At 37.6% G+C, this 25,797-nt stretch overlaps 1 protein-coding gene across 2 annotated transcripts in view; it reads left to right on the forward strand.

Moving 5' to 3' along the window:
- RIMS1 (regulating synaptic membrane exocytosis 1) overlaps positions 1-25,797 on the forward strand; it is a 492,040-nt gene that overhangs the window by 321,614 nt on the left and 144,629 nt on the right. Inside the window, exons 19-23 of one of the 2 annotated variants that reach the window (XM_077811609.1) lie at positions 3,950-4,012; positions 10,597-10,674; positions 11,591-11,680; positions 21,386-21,469; positions 25,600-25,677. In XM_077811609.1, the coding sequence (XP_077667735.1) occupies positions 3,950-4,012; positions 10,597-10,674; positions 11,591-11,680; positions 21,386-21,469; positions 25,600-25,677 (393 nt within the window). The remainder of the gene's footprint in view (positions 1-3,949; positions 4,013-10,596; positions 10,675-11,590; positions 11,681-21,385; positions 21,470-25,599; positions 25,678-25,797) is intronic. The other variant, XM_077811610.1, reaches the window with a different exon arrangement.

The raw sequence follows: 25,797 nt of genomic DNA on the forward strand, positions 1-25,797 counted from the left end.
ACAGAACTGAGATTGCCTTTGCTGCTATTTTTTTTTAATAAAAAAATTACTGGGGAAAGCTATCAAGTCTGGTATCATAATTCTGACTGCTGTGAATTCAGGTATCATTATCTGATTCTCAGTGAAATAGGTCTCTCAGTGTTCTATTCCATCCATTTGTTTATAAATAAAATGTGGAAATCTCCATGGTCATATACACAATCTAGTATCTCCTTCAAAAATGCTTTTCTAGAGGAATACATTTTTTCTGTAAATGTGTCAAAAGCATAATTAATTATGAGAATATCAATACCTTACCAGTATGATTTTTTTTTTCAATTTGAGGAAATAATTAGAATTGTATTCCTTATTTATTTGCTATTTTATATCCCATGCATGGGTGTTTTATATCACTATTTTCAATGGGCCAAATCTTGAGGTCCTTGATAGGCAAACTTTGATTGAATGAAGATAGAGTAAATAATGAGCAAGAACCTTAAGATTTGACCTATGAACCAAATTCACTTCCCTTTCTGCCTCTGGATTTCATTAGTGCTTCTCCTATAACAGGGTTCAGAGGGGTAGCCGTTTTAACCTGTATCAGCAAAAACAACAAGGAGTCCTTGTAGCACCTTAGAGAGTAATATATTTATTTGGGCATAAGCTTTCATAACCCACTTCATCAGATGCATGGAGTGAAAAATACAGTAGGCAGGTATAAATATACAGCACATGAAAAGATAGGAGTTGCCTAATAAGGCAATATAATATTTATAAAAAGTAGTTACTTTTTGTAGTGACCCAGCCACTCCCACTCTTTATTCAGGACTAATTTGATGGTGTCATGTTTGCAAATTAATTCCAGTTCTGCAGTTTCTTGTCGAAGTCTGTTTTTGAAGTTTTTTTTGTTGAAGAATAGCCACTTTTAAGTCTGTTATGCAGTGTCCAGGGAGATTGAAGTGCTCTCTTACTGGTTTTTGAATGTTACAATTCTTGATGTCTGATTTGTGTCCATTTATTCTTTTGCATAGAGACTGTCGAGTTTGGCCAATGTACATAGCGGAGGGGCATTGCTGGTACATGATGACATATATCACATTGGTAGATGTGCAGGTGAATGAGCTCCTGATGGTGTGGCTGATGTAGCTACGTCCTATGATGGTGTCCCTTGAATAGATATGTGGACACAGTTGGCATTGGGGTTTGTTGTAGGGATTGGTTCTAGGGTTACTGTTTCTGCTGTGTGGTGTGTAGTTGCTGGCGAGTATTTGCTTCAGGTTGAGGGCTGTCTGTGAGGACTGGCCTGTCTCCCAAGGTCTGTTAGAGTGAGGGATCATCCTCCAGGATAGGTTGTAGATCCTTGATGCGCTGGAGAGGTTTTAGTTGGGGGATGCTGGTGATGGCTAGTGGCATTCTGTTACTTTCTTTGTTGGGCCTGTCCTGTAGTAGGTGACTTCTGGGTACCCTCCTGGCTCTATCAATCTGTTTCTTCACTTCCCTAAGTAGGTATTGTAGTTTTAAGAACGCTTGATAGAGACCCTGTAGGTGTTTGTGGAGCAAATGTGGTTGTATCTTAGGACTTGGCTGTAGACAATGAATCATGTGATGTGGTCTAGATGAAAGCTGGAGGCATGTAGGTAAGTATAGCAATCAGTAGGTTTCTGGGATAGGGTGGTGTTTATGTGACATCACTTATTTGCTCTGTTTTGTCCAGGAAGTAGATCTCTTGAGTGGACTGGTCCAGACTGAGGTTGATGGTAGTGTGGAAATTGTTGAAATCCTGGTGGAATTCCTGAAGGGCCTCCTTCCCATGGGTCCAGATGATGAAGATGTCATCAATGTAGTGCAAGTAGAGTAGGGGCACTAGGGAACAAGAACTGAGGAAGCGTTGTTTTAAGTCTAACTTGACACCATCAAATTAGGCCTGAATAAAGACTGGGAGTGGCTGGGTCACTACAAAAAGTAATTTTCCTCTACAATTTTCCCTCTGTTGATATTCACACCTTCTTGTCAACTGTTGGGAATGGGCCACATCCACCCTGATTGAATTGGCCTCGTTAACACTGACCCCCACTTGGTAAGGCAACGCTCATCTTTTCACGTGCTGTATATTTATCCCTGCCTACTGTATTTTTCAGTCCATGCATCTGATGAAGTGGGTTATAGCCCACAAAAGCTTATGCCCAAATAAATTTGTTAGTCTCTAAGGTGCCACAAGGACACCTCATTGTTTCTCCTATAACAGTTTATGTTGTCTCTGGGTCTGTCTACATTGCAGTTAAAAACCTGCAGGGCCCATGCCACCCCTAACTCTGGCTTGTGGGGCTCATGCTAAGGGGCTTTTTAACTACAGTGTAGACCTTCAGGTTTGGGCTGGAGCCTAGGCTCTAGGACCCTGCAAGATGGAAGGGTTCCAGAGTTTGGGCTGCATCCTGAGCCCGAATGTCTACACTGCAATTAAACAGCCCTCTTTGACCGAGCCCTGTGAACCCGAGTCAGCTGGCACAGGCATCTAGTCGCAGTGTAGACATACCCTCTGATAACTAAGCCGTGCATGGACCTGAATCATACAGTGCTTTGGCTTTTGTAATGTCCTCAAATCTTTCAAGGGAAACACAGAACCCTTTGTGTGTACAAGAAATAAAAGAGGAATTTTATTTTCAATTACTTTGTTTTAAATTATATTGTATTTATTTGTAATTTGGAAGTCTACACATAAATTCTGCTAATGATATGAGATATTAAATAGTTTTATTGTTCTTTCCTTTTAAGAAAAACAATTCAGTTCACCTTTAACATATTTTGTTGCATCAAAATCAGGCCTGTAGTTCCAGATGCAAACTTGCAATCCACATGTGAGATTTAAGTCATGATTTTGATTGCCCTGGTTTATTATATTACATAAATATTGCTTATACCAGTTTCCATAGTGAAATTTATAGTTTTATGAAGTATAAAAGTAATTGAGCATTTTTCCACTTTGCATAATTTTTATATCTTTTCTCTCTCTGTTACCATAGTACTTCATATGATTCTTTGATTCTTTTTAAATGATGCATCTTCATGAACTTTAGCCTCACTTTGGTGTCAATAACAATAAGGAGATTCTGGGACTTCTCTCTGTGATTTGCACTGAAGTGCAGATACCCACAGAAATCACCAAAGGGACATGCTGTTATCACAATCATGTTTATTAAAGATGGAAATGATTAATTTACAGTAGCTATATTGTTGGCTGTAGCACTTGGCTCTTGTAATATACTGCTGGTTGAAATAATGGAGTAAGTGGACTGTAAAATAGAAATGATTAGAAAGGAGATTTTGATAACTGATTAACACATTTTCTGTTTCTGTAAGGGAATATATAACAAAATATCGTAATTAAAAAGCTTTAGATCAGAATCTACCTTTGAATAAACTTAATATTTTGGTGGACAAATATTTTTCATTTCACCAAAATGATGAGTTGATGCTCCTTACACTGTATTCGCTAGAGCATAAAACTAAGTTTATAACTCCCCACCACCCTTCTGCGCGCACACACTCTTGTCTGGGTTCAAAAATGGAGGTTCTACAGTTCCATTTTTATTATCATGCTGCCAAGTTTTAATAAATACGTACTTTAAGAACTAGAAGATTACATAGCAGTGTAATTTGATAAAGAATCCTGTCAATATTTAATATTAAAAACTCTGAAGTAACTTCAAAATTTAAAAAAAGAAAAAGACAAAATTAGATGTCCACTTAAAAGTATTCTCTGAATATATAGTTGTCATAGGTACTTTATTGCTTACATTTTAGAGCAGCATTGTAATCTGTTTTGGTTTGAACACTATCAAGACAGCTATCTCAGTGCCAGCTTTCTGGTTTCTTTTTTTATGTTTTCATTTGCATATCATTTGCATAACTCATGTCATCTAATACTTCATATTTATATCTGTTTCACTCACCACCCATCCTGTCTGTGCAGTGAGCTTCTTATGCTGCCCAGAGCAAAACGAGGAAGAAGTGCAGAGTGCCTACATACCACCAGGTAAATACAGGAATTCGATAACCATGATTTCTTATAGTTAGTTTCTGTGTACTTCACTAGCCCAATCATTTCCTTTAGCTTTATTAATATTACAGTAAGTAACGGACACCATTTTCTTAACATGTAACTGAATTGCCATTTAGTTATTTTTTTTTAAGAAAGAACTGATCAAGATTTTTACATATGTTTGTTTACTTTGATAGTTATGATTAGAGCACTTGAAAGCCTAGTGGTAAAATAAGTGTCAACAGTCACATTTGAAATTAAATAATGCAAATATTTCTGCAGCATATACTTTTGTGATAGGATTACCTGTCTAGTCAGAAAAGGTGTGATTTTCAAATGCATGGCAGTTTTACTGTGGTTTTATAAAGTTTCTTTTGCGTTTTTTGAATTTTTTATGGTTCTTTGATTTGTTTCCTTTGTTATTATGTAAAATTAATAAACACTTTTTGTGTTTTGACAACAAACTTGAAGAAAATTCCTCAGAAGAGCACATGACTAGATAAACAAAGGTTGCATGTCACTGTGCTTCACCTGACAGCTCTCACTTGGGCATGTCTACACTGCAAAAAAAATACCCGTGGCAGCACGCCCGAGTGCCCAGGTCTACAGACTCGGGCTCACATGGCTCGCTCTTCGGCACTACAGCTAGCACCGTAGATGTTTCGGCTTAGGCTCCGAAACCTGGCAAGGGGTGGGTCTCAGGGCCTGAGCTCCAGCCCGAGTGGGAATGTCGATACTGCTATTTTTGTAATGTAGCATGAGCCCTGCAAGCTCAAGTCTGTAGATCCAAGGCTGTAGATCCAGGCTCCGAAACTTGCTCATGTGGTTTGTGTGGTTGGTTGGTTGGTTGGTTTTTGCAGAGTAGATGTATCCATTGTTTCCCACCTTCCATTTAGAATTTTAGTTTTGGTTTTGTCTGTGCTGGGCCCTGCCAGGGCATTTCCCCCCTTTGAATTGATAAGTGCGCTATATCCCGTGAGGACTCCAAATCCCAGAGACTGCAATATTCTACATTGACTCCAGTCTCCAGTAGGTCCTACAGCGCTCAAGAACTCAAAAAGAAAGGACCCAGCACAGATGCAGCTGAGCCCCAAATTTAAGTTATTCTGTAGGGAGATGGACCTTCAGTGAAGTAATGGGACTGCTTATGTGTTTAAGTTAAACATATAAGTAAATGTTTGTAGGATCAGGGCTTGTAAGGTCTGAACTAATTTTTAATGCTTTTGCAACACGGGGTAATATTTCATACCTCAGAGAAGACCCATCTTTAGTTTTGGTATCTCCCTGGATTCCCATTTGGAAGATTTTGTTTAATTACAATTTTTTAAATCAGGAAACACTACTCTTTAGAGCCTAACTAGAGCATACTGGTGATGAGAGTACACAGGCTACCTGTTAGCAGTTAGAAATCCCTGAAACTTCACCTCACATTTTAAACTGGAAGCCATTTACTCTGAATCTTTGTAATAAGGAATGACTTCATGTTATTTAGCAGACAGTGAAAACAAATAAGTTCAAAAATCTAAACAAATAAGTCCATAAATCGAAAGGTTAGATACTTTGGCAATATGTCATATTGTACCTGCTGAGAGTTGGTTATGTTTTATGTACTCGTTGTCTACTCATACTCTGGTGCAACACAATGGCGCATCACATTGATTGATGCAGCCATTGTGTTACACCAGATTTACACCAATTCACTATTGTAATCTCAATGGAATTACATTGACGTAAAATGTGAGTAACACCCTGGTGAATCGGGTGCTTGATTTCCAATTTCCCTTGGATAAGAAATATCTGCTGACATGTTAAAAAACTGGGTCTTTCTATGTATTCAGCTTGAATCCTATAGTACATTATGCACTGTATAGACAGAAAGATCTAAGGACCAGATTTAATGGAGGACACTGATTTACAACAACTGAGAATCTGGGGAGAATCTCTAGCAGAGATGGGCCAAAACTGAACTTTTTACTTTATCTGACACCCAAACCCACGGTGAGCTTTGGTGGTTGGTATAAGAAGGAACCAGGATTAAACCACCCCATGGGAGCCCTAGACCTAAAGTTTCCCATTTCATTTCAACCCTTGTTCCCACATATTGCTAAAGGTTGGGTTCAGATACAGCTTGGACCCATCTTCACCCTGACACCCTTTCCTAAATTTTGGAGCTTTGGATAATATGGAATCCTGATATGAACCATTCTTGGGTTTGCAAAAGCAAAACTTACCTGATCAATTTTTGTGAAAGAAAAACAAAACTCAATCTCACCAGCCTACCTCTGGTCATATAACACAGAAGTTAAATACAAATCTGGAAAAAGCATTGACTTAAGTGTAAAAATTGAAGAAAAAGTGTAGTCACAGTTTATTCCCATGCTTTTGGTACATCCAATTAGACAGTGATCACTTTAATTCAGATCTAAAATTTGACTAAACAAATTGGTTATTAGTAAGCAAAGAAAAATCTTTTTCTGATCTAATTTTAAGAACACAAGCATTTTCAATTTTATTTTATTTTTGTTAGGATAAATTGGCAGCACTTTCTTGCAATCTTTGTATATCTATTTCTATTTCTCCTCTTCTGGTGACATTTATAAATCAGCTCTTTTGCAGGTGTTACAGTTATGAGAACTAAGGAAAACATGTATGTAGTTTTCTACTCACAAACTGATCATTAATAAAAGTTTAGGTCGGTACTCTCTAAATTTTACTTAACCTTAAAAATTAGGATTGGAAAAGACCCTGTAAAACCATGCAGTCCAATGCACCACTGGTCTGCATGATTGTTCCCTAAACAATGGGTTTCACAAATTTGTCCAGGATAATTTTAATTTTCCAGGTCTCATCAATACTTAGAAAGTATTATATAGTTTTTAAGAACTTCAGCTTCAGTGCAATGGTTCCATTAAAGTTCATTGCAAATTTAAAGTATTATCATTAGAAAAGAACTACAGGCATCCGATGAAGTGAGCTGTAGCTCACGAAAGCTTATGCTCAAATAAATTGGTTAGTCTCTAAGGTGCCACAAGTACTCCTTTTCTTTTAGGCTAACTTTCTGTGACTGAGGAAGTTCGTGCTTCAGTGTTTCTGGGTTTCAACATTTAATAAACCATTTCAGTCCCTGCTTCTCTGTTGTTCCTGGCCCCCTTCCCCTTTATGTCAGCTTCATGGGACCACGCAGCTCCTGTTCCTTCACTTCCCTCTTCTGGCCTTTCTTTTTTCAGCTCCCACTTCTGCATCTCCTTGTCTCTTTCTGAGTCTGTATTTGTTCCTTTCCCCTTACAGGTCATCAATTACTTTAAAATGGCTGAGTTGCAAATATTAAAAATTCTCACTTAATTCTTATATGAAACACAATATGGTGAATTTTATCTGGCTCTTAGTGGAGTTTTAATTATAGCACAAAGCCTCAACACAATTTAGCATGATCAACAGTCTTCTGACAAATTGCCCACAAGTGGGATACAGGTCAGAATGGAGGTGTATTCATGTAAGTTCACGCAGCACTTGCCTATGTTATGCCTTGCTCTAGTTACTGTTATTTCCTCAATTTCAAGTTCAGTACCAAATACACCTTTAAAAAAAAATTGGATATTGTACTAACAGTATAGTACTCTTAATAATGTATTTGATATGTATATTTATATAATAGTTCTATATTCTGCAGTAATATAATGGAGCTATGAAATATGACAGTATCCATTGAACAGCTTGTTTATTGCTGCATATTGCTGCATGTACTTGGGAGCAACAACAGTAGATGCTCCACAGTGTGCCAGGTGGTCACTCTGAAGTACTGTTATCAATACAATGATGACACATGGTTATGCATAGAAGCTAGCCCACCACACAGCAATAGAAGTATAATAATGGCTACCATAGATTGGTTGCTAAAATGAGTTACAAGGCTTATGGGTCCTGATCCAACTCCCATTAAATTCAGAGTCCAAAAAAGACTAATAGCTTGGATGCCGTTGTCTCATATGCCCACTCAACAAGTTATTGGGCATCTATGTTGTTGGCATTGTTTCTGCACACTCATTTACATTGGTGTAACTGTAAAGCTTAGGCATGCTATGGGCATAATGCTGTAGTAATAAATTCTTATCTTCTAGACATCTTATTGTATTGCGTTGTATTTATTATTATTGATAATTTTAGTTTAGAGTGTAGAGTGTACGTGACATTAATTAGAGATGGTCCAAGCTTTAAAATCAGGATTCAGAATCCCTCACATATGGAGGTGTTCAGATACAGGGATACAGATGCACCCAGCTCTAAATCCCATGTGGAGTCAAGGAATGCTATTAAGAGGAACAACCTGGAGATGGCAAGAACCTCCAGGGTGCGTATCCTTCTGCCAGTCCCACAAAGCCCTCCCTTGGTGGAATGTGTGGACACTCCATAAAATTTTGTTTTAATTCCAGTTAACTGTACTATGTGGAACAGATTCCAATTTGGGTAGTCACATTCTTCCTTTACATTTCTCCTGGAGTTTCACTTGGCCAGGGTAGTCCACACTCCTAGTTCTAAAATGTTATGTACTGTGGCCTTGGTTTATTATGTTAAACAGTTGTCATCCAAAGGTATGTCTATGCTTCAAACTGGAGGTGTAATTCGTAGCTTGAGGAGACGTATGTATGCTAGCTCAATCAGAACAGAAGTGTAGCCTCAGTGATGTGAGCAGTGGGAGGATCTACCTGCACTTGGGTTGGCTAGCCCCTCCTGGCACTGTGGCTACACTTCTGTTTTTAGCATGCTAGCTCTATGTAGATATACACTAACACCACAGAGGTACTGTACCTTGGTGATGGATAAACCAATTCCAATATTTTTAAAATTAGCTTACCATTATTAATGCTGTTTAACTTAATGTAATCTATGTACATATTCACAAAAGGACATTTAGGTGCCACTGGCATTCTTAAACCCCCTTCAGTTGCCACCTAATCTTGTAGGTGCCTAAACTCATTGGCATCTACATTTTTGTTGTGAAAGGTGCCTAGGAACCTATGTTTCTGCTTCTGAGAATGTGCACTGTTGCATCATTCTAGACATCCAGATGCCTTAAGCCCCAACGGGAAGATAGATGTTTTCCTGCCTGTCTCACCTGTGAAGCTCGATCTGGTAGGCAAACTCTGAGCTTGCTAACTAGATCAGGGCCCTTTCAAATTCCTGGGGGGGAGGGGCTGGTATCTATTTCATAACTTTTAGCCCAGTAGTTAGAATGATCACCTGGGAAGTGGGAGACCTGGGTTTAATTCCCCCTTCCGCTTGATTGGAAGAAAGAATTTGAACATGAGGTGATGTTGACTTAGCCACTGAGCTATGGGATATTCTTATATGTGGCTCCCTCCCTCTTTCCTCTTGAAGCTGTTTCACTTTTGATTAAGTACTTAAATAGTCATTGTGCCAGAGAAAGAGAGTGCATGTGAGAACAACTCTATGACTGGAGTTTAGGGCTTTCACTTTGGAGGTGGAAGACTTAGGATCCAGCCCCGCTGCTTCAATAGCTCTCTAATTATTTATCCAAGTGGGACAGCGTCAAAAGGGGAGATTGAAGGAGCCACACATCAGAATATCCCTAAGCCCAGTGGTTTGGGCAACCTTCTGAGTGATGGGAGGACCCTTGTTTAAATCCTTTCTCCTGATCAAACATGGGGGTATTGAACCTGGGTCTCCTACATCCCAGCAGAGTGTTCTAACCACTGGGCTAAAAGGTAAGCACTGGCATCACCACCACTGGTGGCATTTCTTGCAAGAAACAGCTTAGGTACCCGACGAGAGGCAGGGCTCAGGACACACCCTCTCATCGCATTCTAATTGATTAGTTTAGATGACCCTTGCCCAGTTTGCTGCCTTCTGTGAATCCTATGCTTAGCAGCCTATCTCTCCCCATATAGCGAACCTAAGTGCCTAACTCAGGCTTTGTGAAAACAAGTGACTTTCTCGTCTAAAAGTTAAGCCCCATAGTACTCAGCATTGCAATGCCTAAAGTCCCATTGTGAACCTGGCCCCTAGTATACCACCTCTAAAGGACTTTAACACATGACATTTTTGAAATACTAATACAACTGTGGTTTAGTTTGTGATATTGTATATAGCAGTATGTTTTAGTAGGCAATTAATTTATCGTATAGATAACTAGAAGGGATCATTAAATCACACAATGTAGATTAAAATAAAGTAGTATTGACATATAAAAATAGCTAGCATAAAAATAGCAACTTCATGTTTTACAGCAGCTAATACATTTTAATCAAAAATTGAAAAGATTCCAAGGTATTTTAGTTCCAGAGGAAAATTCAGACCTACGATGTTACTCTAAATTTACTTATGTGAGTAGCTTCACTGAGTTTGCATGCATAGGAGATCTGGTCCTGAAATTACATGTTGGTTGAACGAAGAAAAGGACACATTGAGAAATCTATGCATATACCAGTTCAAACTTGCTATAGTATTATGCACATTACATAGTCTTCATTCTAGTTAACATTGTTCTACCGTTACCTATTCTTTCGTTTCTGGCATGCTTTGTTTTTGTTTTTGTTTTCTTCTGTTCTTCCACATTCAAGAAATTCTGTTAGGCACTATAAAACATTACCACCCAAGATGCCTTTACTAGAGAATGGTACTCACTGGAATATTTACAGGTAAGTAAGTATTCACTTAAATTATTTAAACAAACATACACATTATAATAATATAGTGGTACTTTCTAGAAAACCTTAACAGATAAAAACGTACTTATAAACATAACTAGATTCAACTATCTAAAATTAACTCTTACATAAGTGACAAACACTTGCAACCTCTGTATTGTCTAGAATTCTTCTATCATTAAACTCTACTGAAATGTCAGTACTGGAGTTAAATAGTATTACAGTTTTCTTTTCCTTATGTGTCATTTTTCTTTCTTTATGTGTATGGTTTTGATTACATGTGAAATTAAATTTTATTTTTATTTTAAATAATTTTAATTTATAAAGCTCAACTCTGCCTGCATGTGCTAAAACCAAATCAGTGATTAGACAGGATATTTCACTCCTTCGTGATTGTCTTAATGCACAAATACCAAGATTTACAGACGAACTCTTGGTTAGGTAAGAACTGAGTAGAAGTGCCCCTTCCTGTTTAGTATGTAATATGGTTTTCTAAAGTAAATTAGCTTCACTCTAAACTATTTTTACTTGAGATATACTGTATCCTGTCCTTCTGTGTTGGTATAGCAGTTGTTACTAGTAATAAATATTTAGATGTATTGTTTTAGTATTTCCCGTTCCACTTTCTCATAAGTATGTATTGCTTAGTCTCATTTTATGATCTTAGATACTTAAGATTTTTTATGCAAACAAGTTCAAACATAATCTTTCATTTGGTTTATTTTTAAACAAATATTTGCATTGTCATCTAGTCAGCTCTTTTACATCTTTATTAATTAAATCATTGTGATACCACATTTTTATGTAAAGAGAACATTATTTTATTATTTAATATCTAACATTGTGTTCCTTTCTTTGTTTTCTTTTTCTTTCTCTTCTACCATTGGATGCAATGCACTGGCACTAGTGAACTACAGCCCTCCCTTGACAGGGCTAGGAGTGCTAGTACCAACTGCTTGAGACCAGATACTAGTTTGCATTCACCAGAACGAGAAAGGTATAAAGTAAAGACTTATGAATTTCTTGTCATCTGTGCTGGTGAACTTTGTCAGTTTTGTTTGTTTCTCCATATGAGTCTTCTACATGTCTGTACATTCATATCTGCTTTGGTATTTGTAGACATTTTTGCCCCTATACTCATATATGCCATGCAAATTGTGTGTTGCAGTTTATAATTGCTTCTGGCTTCTTCTTTCCCTATTTTTAGTTCAAGCTGATGTCATTGTTTACAAAAGTCCTCAGTATGCTGATAATAACACTGCAGTGTTAAGTGAGGTGAAGGAGCACCACTTGATTGTTAATCTTCATTATCATCTGCTAAGATGTATTACTTTTATTTCTTGCCCATTCTGCAAATTGCAAATGAGATGGTGTCATAAAATTTACAAATTATATGAATTAGGATGCAAATCGTGAAATCAAACTCTTATTTTTCAAACCAAAATTGTAATTTGTATAACAGCGTGTACATTAATTTCCACAAACCAACCAACCAACTACATTATTTTCTTAATCTAATCTGCCATATCTATTGTTGTTTGTTTAAAGTATAAATCAAAACAATGTAATGATCTTTGCACTATATAACACTGTACTTAGTTTACATAAGCTTCAAGAATACATTTTCAGCAATTTAAATGAAATATAGTTGCACTTGTTATGTTGAATAGAAACATTTAATGACTGCTTTCTGAACTTTCACCTTTAAAGCTAGTGTAGTTCAAAGCCACAGGGAAACCAAATACTATGGACAGATTTTGTAATTAGATGTGAGTATGTCTTAACAGAGAATTTTTGAATGTTTGCAGTATTTTTGTCTAAGAATTCTTGTTTTCTATAGCGTGAAATCCTGACCCCACTGACGTCAACAGTAAAACTCACATTGGCTTCAGTAGGAGTAGGATTTAGCCCATGGTGTAAATACTCAATTGATATGTAGGGTAATAATGTGAAATTGCTCATCAATCAGTCCAGAAAAATTGGTTATTGAAATTAGCAAACCACTGAGCATTTTTGTTGTTGTAAAGTGATGAGCAGAGTAACAAGCAATCTATAACTAAGGCCTAGGATATTAATGTAAACTTTTTGTATGGTTTTAGCAACAACAAAAATATTCCAAAAAATAGTTACATTTTCAAAGCAGGACATGTGGTTTGCTGTATTAATTTCAAGGAAAATCATGCCACTAAAACACTGTACATCATTTTGAAAATTCTGGGAACAATAGCTGGTCACCGTTAAAACATCTAGTTATGGGGAAAAAGTCTTCTCTGAAATCTAAACCCAACTTTGAAGCTATGTAGAAGCCTCATGTTTCCATGATGGGCAGAGTCCCCTGGGAGGCAAATATGAGGGGGAAAGGAGTCCAGGAGAGCTGGCTGTATTTTAAAGAAGTCTTATTGAGGGCACAGGAACAAACCATCCCAATGTGCAGAAAGAATAGCAAATATAGCAGGTGACCAGCTTGGCTTCACAGAGAAATCTTGGGTGAGCTTAAACACAAAAAGGAAGCTTACAAGAAGTGGAAACTTGGATAGATGACTAGGGAGGAGTATAAAAATATTGCTTGAGGATGCAGGGGTGCAATCAGGAAGGCCAAAGCACAATTGAAGTTGCAGCTAGCAAGGGATGTGAAGGATAACAAGAAGGGTTTATATAGGTACGTTAGCAACAAGAAGAGGGTCAGGGAAAGTGTGGGACCCTTACTGAATGGGGGAGACAACCTAATGACAGATGATGCGGAAAAAGCTGAAGTACTCAATGCTTTTTTTTTACTTCTGTCTTCACAGACAAGGTTAGCTCCCAGACTGCTGCACTGGGCAGCACAGTATGGGGAGGAGTTGAGCAGCCCTCGGTGAAAGAACAGGTTAAGGACTATTTAGAAAAGCTGGACATGCACAAGTCCATGGGTCCAGATCTAAAGGATCTGAGGATGCTGAGGGAGTTGGTTGTTGTGATGGCAGAGCTATTGGCCATTATCTTTGAAAACTCCTGCTGATCAGGGGAGGTCCTGGATGATTGGAAAAAGGCAAATATAGTGCCCATCTTTTAAAAAGGAAGAAGGAGAATCTGGGGAACTACAGGCCAATCAGCCTCACCTCAGTCCCTGGAAAAATCATGGGGCAGGTCCTCAAGCAGGTCCGTTTTGAAGCAATTGGAGGAGAGGAAGGTGATCAGGAACAGTCAACATGGATTCATCAAGGGCAAGTCATGCCTGACCAACCTGATTACCTTCTATGATGAGATAACTGGCTCTGTGGATATGGGGAAAGCAGCGGACGTGATATATCTTGACTTTAGCAAAGCTTTTGATATGATCTCCCACAGTATTCTTTCCAGCAAGTTAAAAAAGTATGGATCGGATGAATGGACTATAAGGTGGATAGAAAGCTGGCTAGATCTTCGAGCTCAGTGGTTAGTGATCAATGGCTCAGTGTCTAGTTGGTGGCCGGTATCAAGCGGAGTGCCCCAGGGGTCGGCCTGAGGCCGGTTTTGTTCAACATCTTCATTAATGATCTGGATGATATGGATAGATTGCACCCTCAGCAAGTTCCTGGATGACACTAAGCTGTGGGGAGAGGTAGATATGCTGGAGGATAGGGATAGGGTCCAGAGTGATAGATAAATTGGAGGAGTAGGCCAAAAGAAATCTGATATGGTTCGACAAAGACAAGTGCAGAGTCCTACACTTAGGACAGAAGAATCCCATGCACTGCTACAGGCTGGGGACTGACTGGCTAAGTGGCAGTTCCACAGAAAACGACCTGGGGATTACAGTGGATGAGAAGCTGGATATGAGTCAACAGTGTGCCCTTTGATGCTAAGAAGGCTAACAGCATATTGGGCTTCATTAGAAGGAGCATTGCCAGCGGATTGAGGGAAGTGATTATTCCCCTCTATTCGGTACTGTTGAGGCCACATCTAGAGTATTGCTTTCAGTTTGGGGCCCCCCACTACAGAAAAGATGTAGGAAATTGGAGAGAGTCCAGTGGAGGGCAATGAAAATGATTAGGGGGCTGGGGCACATGGCTTATGAGGAGAGGCTGAGGGAACTCGGCTTATTTATTCTGCAGAAGAGAAGAGTGAGGGGGGATTTGATAGCAGCCTTCAACAACCTGAAGAGGGGTTCCAAAGAGGATGAAGATAGGCTGTTCTCAGTGGTGGCAGATGACAGAACAAGAAGCAATGGTCTCAAGTTGCAGTACTGGAGTTCTAGGTTGGATATTAGGAAAAACTGTTTCACTCAGAGGGTGGTGAAGCACTGGAATGCGTTACCTAGGGAGGTGGTGGAATCTCTATCCTTAGAAGTTTTCGAGGCCCGGCTTGACAAAGCCCTGGCTGGGATGATTTATTTGGGGCTGGTCCTGCTTTGAGCAGGGAGTTGGAATAGATGACCGCTTGAGGTCTCTTTCAACCCTAATCTTCTGTGATTTTTGCCCATCAGGTCTTCAGCCTCATATGGAGTAGAAATTACAACACTGGTTGATGATCTCCTCTAAGTGAACAGTGTCCATGTTGATCCTTTGAGGTCTCTCAGCAATCTGTAATACCATTGAACATAAGGTTTAGTTAAATAGCCTGTGGTTCCTAGCTAGGGTATATGATATCACTCTGGAGTCGTTCTGTTTCTAGCTTTATTAGAAGTCCCATAGGATGGTTGTGGGTATTTGTTTCTGTCCCATGGGATCTCTTGTGTGGGATAGCACAAAGTTCAAATAGTATATGGTGCTTTTGTGGTAAATAATAAGATGACTTGGGTTGTGACTCCATTGACGTACTGATGAGATGCAGCTCTTTTAATCAGACCCAGATGGTATTTGTTTTTCCAATGCCTGTCCAATTTTGAGAGCAAGATGCAAAAGATGAATTTAGAATAACGCAATGCTTTCGGTTCTGGGGGGAAAAGATTTTCCAGGGATTTCAGACCTCATTATTTAATGTAGCTGTCTTCTCTTCATCCAAGAGGGTTAGCAATCTGTTAGCTATATTACACTTCATCCAGAGCCATATGTTGAATTCTTTTCTTATTTGCTTTGGTGGACTTTTTCTAGGATTTATTTGTAAGATTTTATTCAGCAGATACCAGTTACTCCACATATTGAACCATGGTTGGTTTGTGACCATCATGTCACTGTTTCTGAAGTACATTCTCCTTTTATGGAGAAGTGTAAATAAAGAATTCCTAGGGTGGCATTCCAAATTTCCTTCACAGGAATTATAAATTGTGTTCGGGCTCCCTTTTGTCTCAGCAAATATAAAGTACATGAAGTGTGAAAGGTGAAGTTTAAAGTGCCTGTGCTTGCATTTTGAAGAAGGCGATATGGGCTGTGTTTAGTGTACTGACAGCAAAGCACTTTGTTTGCACATTAATGTTTTATTGGAAATAGTATTGATCTTTAAACTCTGTGCAGTATTGTACTTGTCACCTGAAATGCTACATCAAACATTTTTAGTTCCTTAACAATAGAATATAGACTATAACAGTGGCCTAGCCTTACTGTACAATCATTAGGAGAGTTTTTATTCCTGTTTTTGAAAACTTTTTTCAACATAAATTTGCAAGGTTTCACATAGCTGGAGTTAAGCTCTTCATATATTGTACCGTGGTTGCTCTATGAGCATCAGGATGCTGCATCTGTATAATTTAATCTTAACATAACTCCATTTGAACACTGTCAGGTGGAATGCTGGCACTGGCTTTCTGCCCAGTGTTCCTATTAAAGGCATCACTGCATGCCTTCCTCTGTTACTTTATATGGCAATGGGTCTGTACAAATGGCAATCAGGACTTCACAAGCCATGCCCAGAAAGCTTCCCTGTTCCTAAGGCTGCTTAAATAAATTGCTGTGCTGTGTTAGTGGTGGCAGAAAATGTTGAAATATACATTGCAGTTCACTGAGTGCCACAGGCAACTTCATTTATACAATTTGAGTGGTATACGGGCAAACTTTCTCATAGTTGACTACACAATTTTAAATTATTTGGGAAGGGTCCTACTGGGAAACAATAAGGAAGACTGTTTAAAACACAGTGCCAGTGAATTGTAGGAGTAGGGAAGGGAAAGGAATGAGTTTGGGTACCAGTGGATGAAACTAAACCATTGAGCCTAACTGCAGATGTGAATAGAGCAGATTACCTAGCCATGGCTGAAGGCTAAGTTAGCTCCCTCTTTAAAAACTCTGGGCTGGTGAATGTACTTTGACTACATAATATATCATAGATAAATATCTATAAATAAATAATTATAGTAATAATAATGCCGAGGGTTTCTTCAGCATTTTCTCCTCCACTGTAGGTAACTGAAGGCAGAACATGCCTAGCTAGGGTGACCAGACAGCAAGTGTGAAATATCGGGACAAAAGGAACCTATATGAGAAAAAGACCCAAAAATCAGGACTGTCCCTATAAAATCAGGACATCTGGTCACCCTATGCCCAGCTGAAAAATATGGATTCTGTGCCTTAGGCCTCGTCTATACTAGAAACTTCTGCCGGTATAGTGCTGTCACTTAGAGGTGTGATGATTTTTTTAAACATTTCTGTACCGATAAAAGTCCTACCGTAGCTGCAGTTATACCATAATTACATAAAGGAGCTTTTGCTCAGGAAACCGATACAAACGTTTCTGGCAAAAGCACTTTTTGGCCCGTATAAGCTGTGTCTACACTAAGAGGGTTTGCTAATATAGCTATACTGGCAAACTTTTTGTAGTTTAGACCTAGGTAAAATTTTTGCCACATGTTAATAGCCTGGCTGTAGAGCCAAAATGCTTTCCACAGCTCTCTGTGACACAGTGTGCTATAGAATATGCCTGAAGACTTCAGCACTTATTTGTTAATACATGTGCACACATACTGACTGCATTTCACTTATTTTGACTGTCTATTAGTATTCATTTTGATTAAAATACCTGAGTGATTGAAGTTTCTATGAGACCTGCAAGACATACAGGAATTTATATAGCAGACAGTAACACCCTGAAACATAGATAAAAATAATCCAATGTCACCAACTCTTAGGGCTCGTCTGCACGGTGGTGTAATGATATCTATAGGGGAGTGATATCCAAAGTGCCCTAACATATCAGGAATGGTCTAGTTATTACTTAGTCCTGCCTTGAGTGCAGGGGACTGGATTAGATAACCTACTGAGGTCTCTTTCAGTTCTACACTTCTGTGATTCTAAAGTATGCATTAATTGGTCCATATAGACCCTGCTGGTGTGCACTAAAGATTCCCTAGTGCACTTTAACATTGTGCTTGGGAACCTTTAGTGCGTACCAGCAAAGTCTACATGGACCAATTAATGTAAAGCACATTAGGGTGCTTTAGAAATCCCACTCCCATAGGCCACATTATCTCACTGTGTAGACAAGCCCTTTGTTTTAGTCTGCTTTTGTCATTGTTGATCTGCCTACTGGCCCTGGTTTTTTTCACTCTGTCACTCTGAATTCTGGTTTTGGTTTGGTTTTTAGTAGGCCATCTTATTTCTATCTGTAGATTTCTCTGTTGCCAGACACAGTGGTATCTGTGGCCTCAGTTTAGGAAATCACATAAGCACATATTTAGAGCACAAGTGTACTTTCTTGAATCAGAGACTCATCACCCAACACAGTAGTGTCTTCTCGGTGTAGTACAATCACAATCTTCATATAGGTCAATTAGTAATATTTTATTGATTATTAATTGGTAATGTTATGGCCAATGATAGTTATGCAGTAACACCTGGTGGCAGTTTTTATTTACACTATAGGAGCCCAATCCTGCAAAGACTTAATACCAGTCATAGTTCCATTAGTTTTGTTTGTAGGTTTTGGCCTTAAGTGATTCTTTAATGCAGGTCTGAGCAAATAAAATTGAGGAACAAATCAAAGTGATTGAATTAAGTAGAACACTCTGTATGTATATCTTACAATCAGGCTTTTCTATGGTCATATAGAAAAAGTAATAATATTGGCTGCTCTGTAATCATGACTTGATAGGGATTTTTGACATGGTAAACTCTGGTGCCTTTATCTGGTCTTCATGACCTTATGAAATCCTAGGATTTAGATATTTGATGAAATTCCCATGAATAGTTATTAAAAAAATTGGAGCTATCATTTGTTCTTGACCTCATTGGCCCTATTCTGCTCCAGGATCACAATATTTTCATATTTTTATAAATCCATTAATAAAACAAAACACCCTCTAACATTAGGAAAGTAAGTGTGTTTACACTGCATGTTTTTTAGAGTTCATGTTTGACTGTGACTATTTGTATTTGAACTAATTACATAACAATATAACAGCTGTTTATATTAGGTATACACTATGTTGGTTTTTTTCCTCTTTTTCAACCAGTGTAGAAGAGAGTACATTGTTGCATGTTTGTCTGCATTGTAATGTTGCACATGCTTTGTACAGTACATAACAGGGGTGGCCAAACATACTGGCCCTCCAAGCTGCATATGACAATCTTCAGAAGTTCGAGAGCCTGGGTGCACCTGCCAGGGGTCGGGCCTCGGGCTTCAGCCCCATGAGAGGCACCTGATGGGGCACAGGGCTAAAGCCCCAAGACTCCCCTCCCCGCTAGGCAGAAGCCCCTACTGTACCATCCCACTGCAAGGCAGAGATCCCAAACTCCCCCCCAACCAGTCTGGTAGGTGGAGAATGTCGGGGGGTCTGGGGAGTTCTGTCAGCCACTCTCTAACTGTAAAAGAGCCGCATGTGGTTTGCAAGCCACAGTTTGGCCATCCCTGGTATATAAGGTTAAGCGCCACTGAAATTTACGGAAAGAGAGTATGCTGTCAACGTTCATAATGCATGATGACCAAAATTAATAACATTTTGTAAAAATGCACTTTAATATTTGTAGAGGATATCAGCATATTAAGGGCTTTGACTGAGTGCACTGATGCATTAACATTTTCTTTAACCCTTGCTTTGGAGAGAAAAAGTAACTAACTGCTAACAACCTATTCCCTTTGGAATCTTTTAAAAGAGCTACCTAAATGTGAAGTGATGCTAAATCTCCCTGAAACTTTTGTTATTTGCATGTTCCGTAAGTGAAACACTGTTTCTTAATAAATGGACTGGAAGGTTGCCTCAGAAAGTGAATAGTTCATGTAAAGTATTACTCTGCTAATGTAAATATATAGAGATATATACAATGATTTCTTGCCTGTATTTTCAAAACTAAGCAGCATTAGGTTTATACTATATTATCTTTCCATTGTGATTGAGACTTTTTATTGTTCTAAATCAAATGAGCTTTTGAAAGAAAAAACTATTACAAATATGAATGTTCCCCCACCCCTCCCACCCACGCTGTTTAAAGATTTTTTTCTTTAATTTATAAAATCAATAAAAAGAGACTGGCATGAACTAATAAAACTTGATTGCACATTTTTTTGAATATAAAAGAAATTTTATAAGTTTACACTAGTCCAGGCACACAAATATATACTAATTAATTTCTCTTTGCTAACATGCAAATTTATAATATTTACTCTAAATATAACATTATTACCTTGACTATTAAATAAGGATATCCTTTATTTAACCTAGACTCAACAATAATAGTTAATATATTAAACTTCTTAAAATGATAATTATACTTAGCAAGATTTGTGAGAGCTTCTTTCTCCCAAGTGTCAGCCTTACCTTTTTGGACAAGTTAACTTCACAGAATCATAGAATATAAGCCTTGGAAGGGACCTCAGGAGGTCATCTAGTCCAACCCCATGCTCAAAATTTGATGAATCTCATCTCTTCTACTTGTCTCAGCTATATAAAGGAATTCAACTCAGAAGTCAATAGTGGCTGATCCTGCCTTTTAAAAATTTGTTGTCTGTCTCTGTAACAGTGCTCAGCAACAAAAGAACCTCAGATGGATGGTGTCACAGGCTCTCCTCCTAGAAAATAAATAGTCTTTGATGAGCATGTAATGTAAAGAGTAAAGACACATGCTTGTCACCAAGGAAGCATTACCCCTTTTAGAAGATGTAATATCCTCCATTGCTACAAAACCCAGAAAACTTTCAGAGCTTCTGTGTGTTGGCAGCCTCAAAGAAAATTTTGGACTGCACAGAGCCCTTCCATTGCACATTGAATAGGGGTCTCTACAAGCTGATGAGTAGAGCAGATAGTGACATAGGATGAGCTCTAGGAAAACAGATCACTTTGTGCCCCACATTCTGCTGTTAACAGTGTAACATGATGCTTTAATCCTCTTAAAGGTCTCTTTGTAATTTAAAACCATGTATTTTTACTGGAAAAATTTTGTTTAGTGCAGTTAATGGGGGAATAAACCCTTGGGAAAATGAAAGAGGAAAATAACAGCCAATCAACACCTGAAAAGTTCTTCTAGTTTATAATTCCAACTTCTTCTATTGAATAACAGGTTTTTAGATTTTCTAGCATTTGAGGATGTTTGAAATACTGTATATGCCATGAAAATTATTTAAATCACTCTAAATTGTGCATGCTTGTACACTCATTATAATTGTTTGTATAGTGTACTGCTATATAGAAAATATACCACAACAAACAGCTATAAGAATAGTGTATCCAAATTTCTAAAAAAATTAGTAAGAATTATTATATTAAAAACAATCAATTTCCTTACTTTTTGGGGTACTTTTCCAGTCCCAATTCCCATACCTATTTTAATTTTTTCACTCACTAAATATTTTTTTCCTGTTTTATTGAATGGGCAAACAGGGGTAGATGGTCCCCCTCCCTAGAGAGGAGACGACCTACTAGTCCCAGGATTCATATCCAGCATGCATCTCCGGAGGATGACAGGTACTAGCCAACTCCTCCTAACTGAAAAGTGGCTTACTGCATCTTGCACTCTGAGAGAAGTATAATAAAGTTTTAAAAAGATATTTAATAAACTTTAACTATGACAAAATCAAAGTAAAGTGTCAGCTCAAAGTTCATCTCTGCATTTTGTTGAATTATTATAAAGCACCTAGGAATGTGCCCCTGGTCAAGTCTTCTGATTGTGTGAACATTCCAAGGGATAGTTTCTGAAAACAAGATGTCTAATCTGATGTAGAAACTTCCATATTAATGGACTGTTCATTCTTCCCCCCGCCCCCCATTTCTGTAAATGTAGTTTTTTTCCCCTGTGGTGCTTTATAATATATTTATCTGTCAGAGAGCCTATTTCTTTCTTTTTTTTTAATTTAACCTCAATAATGTTTCTTTCTCCGCAAAATGCTTATGAGAAAAAAATCAGATACACAGAGAGAGAGAAATATTAATTGGTATATATAATAATTGGCATGGTTATGAAATTCTTTCATAAATTAAGGTTATCTTCAGGGGCAGGTTTTCCCTACAAGGTAGGTTTTGACCAATAATGCAAGTGCTTTGGATCCACTTTGTATGCTGATTTGCCAGTTGTGATGAATGTAAGCACCTTCCATTGTTTTGTTTCATGCTCTGGTTTTCTTATTCAACTCAGTTTTGGTGCCTGGTATTTTTAATAGTAACGTTCTTCTCGTATGTTGTCATTTCTTCTACTAGATTCACTTTTTAAATCAAATAAGATATTAATTCAGCACTTTGAATCTAACGCAAGAGCAAGATTTTATTTCTACCCTCTAAACCCTGATGTGTTATAGTAAATCTGCTCATTCTTAATTTTTTAAAAAAGTTTGTGCAGTTCTTATGAGGTTTAACTCTCAAAAGTACAGTATACAAGTAACATTACAGTTTCTGTAGTGCTGGTCTTCTCTTTCTGCTTAAGAGCTCCTACATTTATGCCATAGTCTGTTTTGCCTTGCCTTGGAAGTATTGCCACCAACTTTAGTGGGAACACTATAGCTATACCTGGATTCCATTTCTATGTGCAATAGTATGTTTTCAAATTATCACATGATGTTTTTTAATTCCAAAACTGGCTACATCTTGCAGTCACTGCATACCTAAACATTTAATTGACTGTAGTACTGAGTCCAATGTGATCTCTGTTTTTGTATTTTGATACTTCCAAAAGGACATTATCAGTAAAGATAGTACAATTAGTACATATAGTCCATATTTATGTAACCTAGTGGATGGTTTAGGTTAAGAATTAAGTAGAAGTTAGGCTAACTTAGGCCCAAAACCTAAGTGTAGAGGAGTATGGGAAATTGGAGTTGCTAGTGTAAGAAAGTTGGAGATAAGTTGGAGACAGCAAGACAGGAAATTTGAATTTAGCAAGGACGTGATCTAGGGTTATATTGCTGCAATGTTTTGGTTATAACTGGTTTGAGCAAGGTTTTTAATAAGTGTTTTGAGAATTTTTTAATGTTGTATTAAAATGCTACCTATATTGATAGAATGGGAAGTAAATTTAAATAATGTGTAAGGTAAAGAGCCAATAAGGAAATGATGGAAATATAATTATGGTAAGGGGTAGTTTAATGTTAATTAATATTATAATAGGTGGAAAAAGGCATAGCCTTGCAACATTGCAGGGGAGTGCCAATTAACTGTTAGGTTTCAGGATTATAAGGCTGTACTTCACGCTGTTCTCAGTGGACTGATTACTCACTGATATACACTATTTCATCTTTGAACATATGTATAATTGTAGTATTGTGTAAGTAGTAATTGCATACCTGTTTGCTTACGTAATCATTTTCCTTTTGAATAAAGTCTCCTTGTATTATTTAAAGTGTTGCCCAATGGTCCTCTACTAAACAAATTTTCTGTAATTACAGAATTTTCTATAGCCAACTTGAAAACTAAGTTGGGGTTTATTACACCCTTATCTTTAGCAACTTAATATTAATTGGGAGCATTTCAAGATAAAGGTTACAAAAGGTTACACTTTCTAAACGATGGGCATTTTTGAGCAACTCTTTCCTCTCACTATAATAGCTCTTTGAAGTCCATGAAAAATCTCTCATTGACTTTGATGGATCAGGCCCATCATATGTAGGGCCCCTGGAGAAATCCTGATCCCATTGACGTCAATGGTAGTTTTGCCACTGACTTCAGTGGATCCAGTATTTCACCCTAATACTACAATCCTTACTTAATCATCTTTATTCTTGGTGTCATTGAGACTTTTGCCTGAGAACTTCAAGATTGTAACCATCGAGTGTACTCCTGACATCTGTTTTTCTATCTTTGTTTTAATAAGTTTATTACATTAAAGTGTCTGCATAAGAGGGAAAACTATTATGGTAAAGGCTTTTAAATCATAAAAATATTGTAAAATTTTCAGTTTGATATAAGTGTCTTTCTACAGACGTAAGAAACATTAAGAAGAAACATTTTTCTTTCTTTTCATTTATGTCTCGTTGGTGTGATTTCCTGGCTGAGGTGCAGAAAAAGGCGTGCATTAATGCCGTACTCTTTTTGCTACTCAGATGCTGCTTATTTGCACTTTCTTCTGTCTCCGCGACAGACAGAAGTTACAGCAACTTAGGCTCCTTTACACAACAGTAGAGTATGGATGTCCAACAAGTAGATGTGGAGTCCAATTTATCATAGAATCATAGAATATCAGGGTTGGAAGGGACCCCTGAAGGTCATCTAGTCCAACCCCCTGCTCGAAGCAGGACCAATTCCCAGTTAAATCATCCCAGCCAGGGCTTTGTCAAGCCTGACCTTAAAAACTTCCAAGGAAGGAGATTCCACCACCTCCCTAGGCAACGCATTCCAGTGTTTCACCACCCTCTTAGTGAAAAAGTTTTTCCTAATATCCAATCTAAACCTCCCCCACTGCAACTTGAGGCCATTACTCCTCGTTCTGTCATCTGCTACCATTGAGAACAGTCTAGAGCCATCCTCTTTGGAACCCCCTTTCAGGTAGTTGAAAGCAGCTTGTAGAATCAGATCCAAACTGAGTAGGGGACATTTTTTTCCCATTTCTTAAAGGGGTCTGCAAATAATGAAGAATAAAAAATAAACATTTTAAAGTATGAAAATTATTCGACTGTGTCTTCTAAAGTTAGAGATATGGCCTTATAGCAAATCTTGCACTTTTCATTATATAGGGATAAGTAGTAATAGCCACATAAGTTTTCAGTCAGTTTGGCAATCACATTCAGGAGTCAAAGATGAACATCTTAATTTAACATTATAGCTGAAAGGCTGAGGTTATACTATAAAGCATTACTAGATATCTTATTTATTCTGTATAACTGAGTTTGGTACCTGGAAAAAAGCCCAGACCTACGTATCGAGTCTGGAAAAAAGTTCTCTTTTGTACAGTGGCCTGCATATGAAAACTGACAGAACAGTTATATTTAAGTCAAATTGTAAGTTCTGGATAAATTGTAAATATGTTAAAAGAGTTTAAGCATAAAATGAAAATAGTATGGAAATTACAAGAGACATATTTTGACCATCATAAGAATACATTTTTTTAAAATATTCTTGCTGGGTCAGTTTGCTGCCTTTGTGTGATTATTGAGCAGTTATTTATCACACCAGCAAAACATCTGGTAATTTTAGTATGGATATTTAGGAAAGTTTTCTTAAATGCAAACAGAATTTATTTGATTTTAATCAAGATAATTTGTCAGTAATTAAAACTAAAATGTTATTTTTTCAAATACTACTTGAATTTTCATTTGGATTGAGGAAGAAGCATTTATCTATTATTCTAATGGACAAATTTTTAGATTTATTCTCAATAAGGAAAATGGCAATTGGTGAGCTACAATGCTGTAGTTCAATATAGATTTTACATTTTTCAGTCACTGATGTTTTACTTTTGTACTTACCATGGTGTTACAGATTTGTAAAATATCCCCTTTAAACATATGAATAAAGGGAACATCAGAAATGCAGTTTGGTCAGTACTTAGTACATGAATGCTATTGGTTTATATATTTTGACTGCATGTCTCCATCTTCACTGCATGTGACCATCTCTCTGTTTCTGTCCATTCTGTCCAATTCACTTCCATGTTTCCAAAATTTGTGAAGAACAAGGACGCTGGAGTCTTGCATTCCAAAACAAGACAGTATAAACCACCTAAGTGCTAAACCTGGAACAACACAGAGGTATCCTTATTAAATCAAATTTTAGTTCCAAGTAAATTCTAATTTATGAACCGTGAACAATTTCCTTCCCTGACAACATGCTCTGTTATAAATATTTTATTTAATATGCTTTTTCATTCT

Source organism: Eretmochelys imbricata, chromosome 3 (assembly GCF_965152235.1).
Source record: "Eretmochelys imbricata isolate rEreImb1 chromosome 3, rEreImb1.hap1, whole genome shotgun sequence".
In the NCBI taxonomy this organism is placed as follows: Eukaryota; Metazoa; Chordata; order Testudines; family Cheloniidae; genus Eretmochelys; species Eretmochelys imbricata.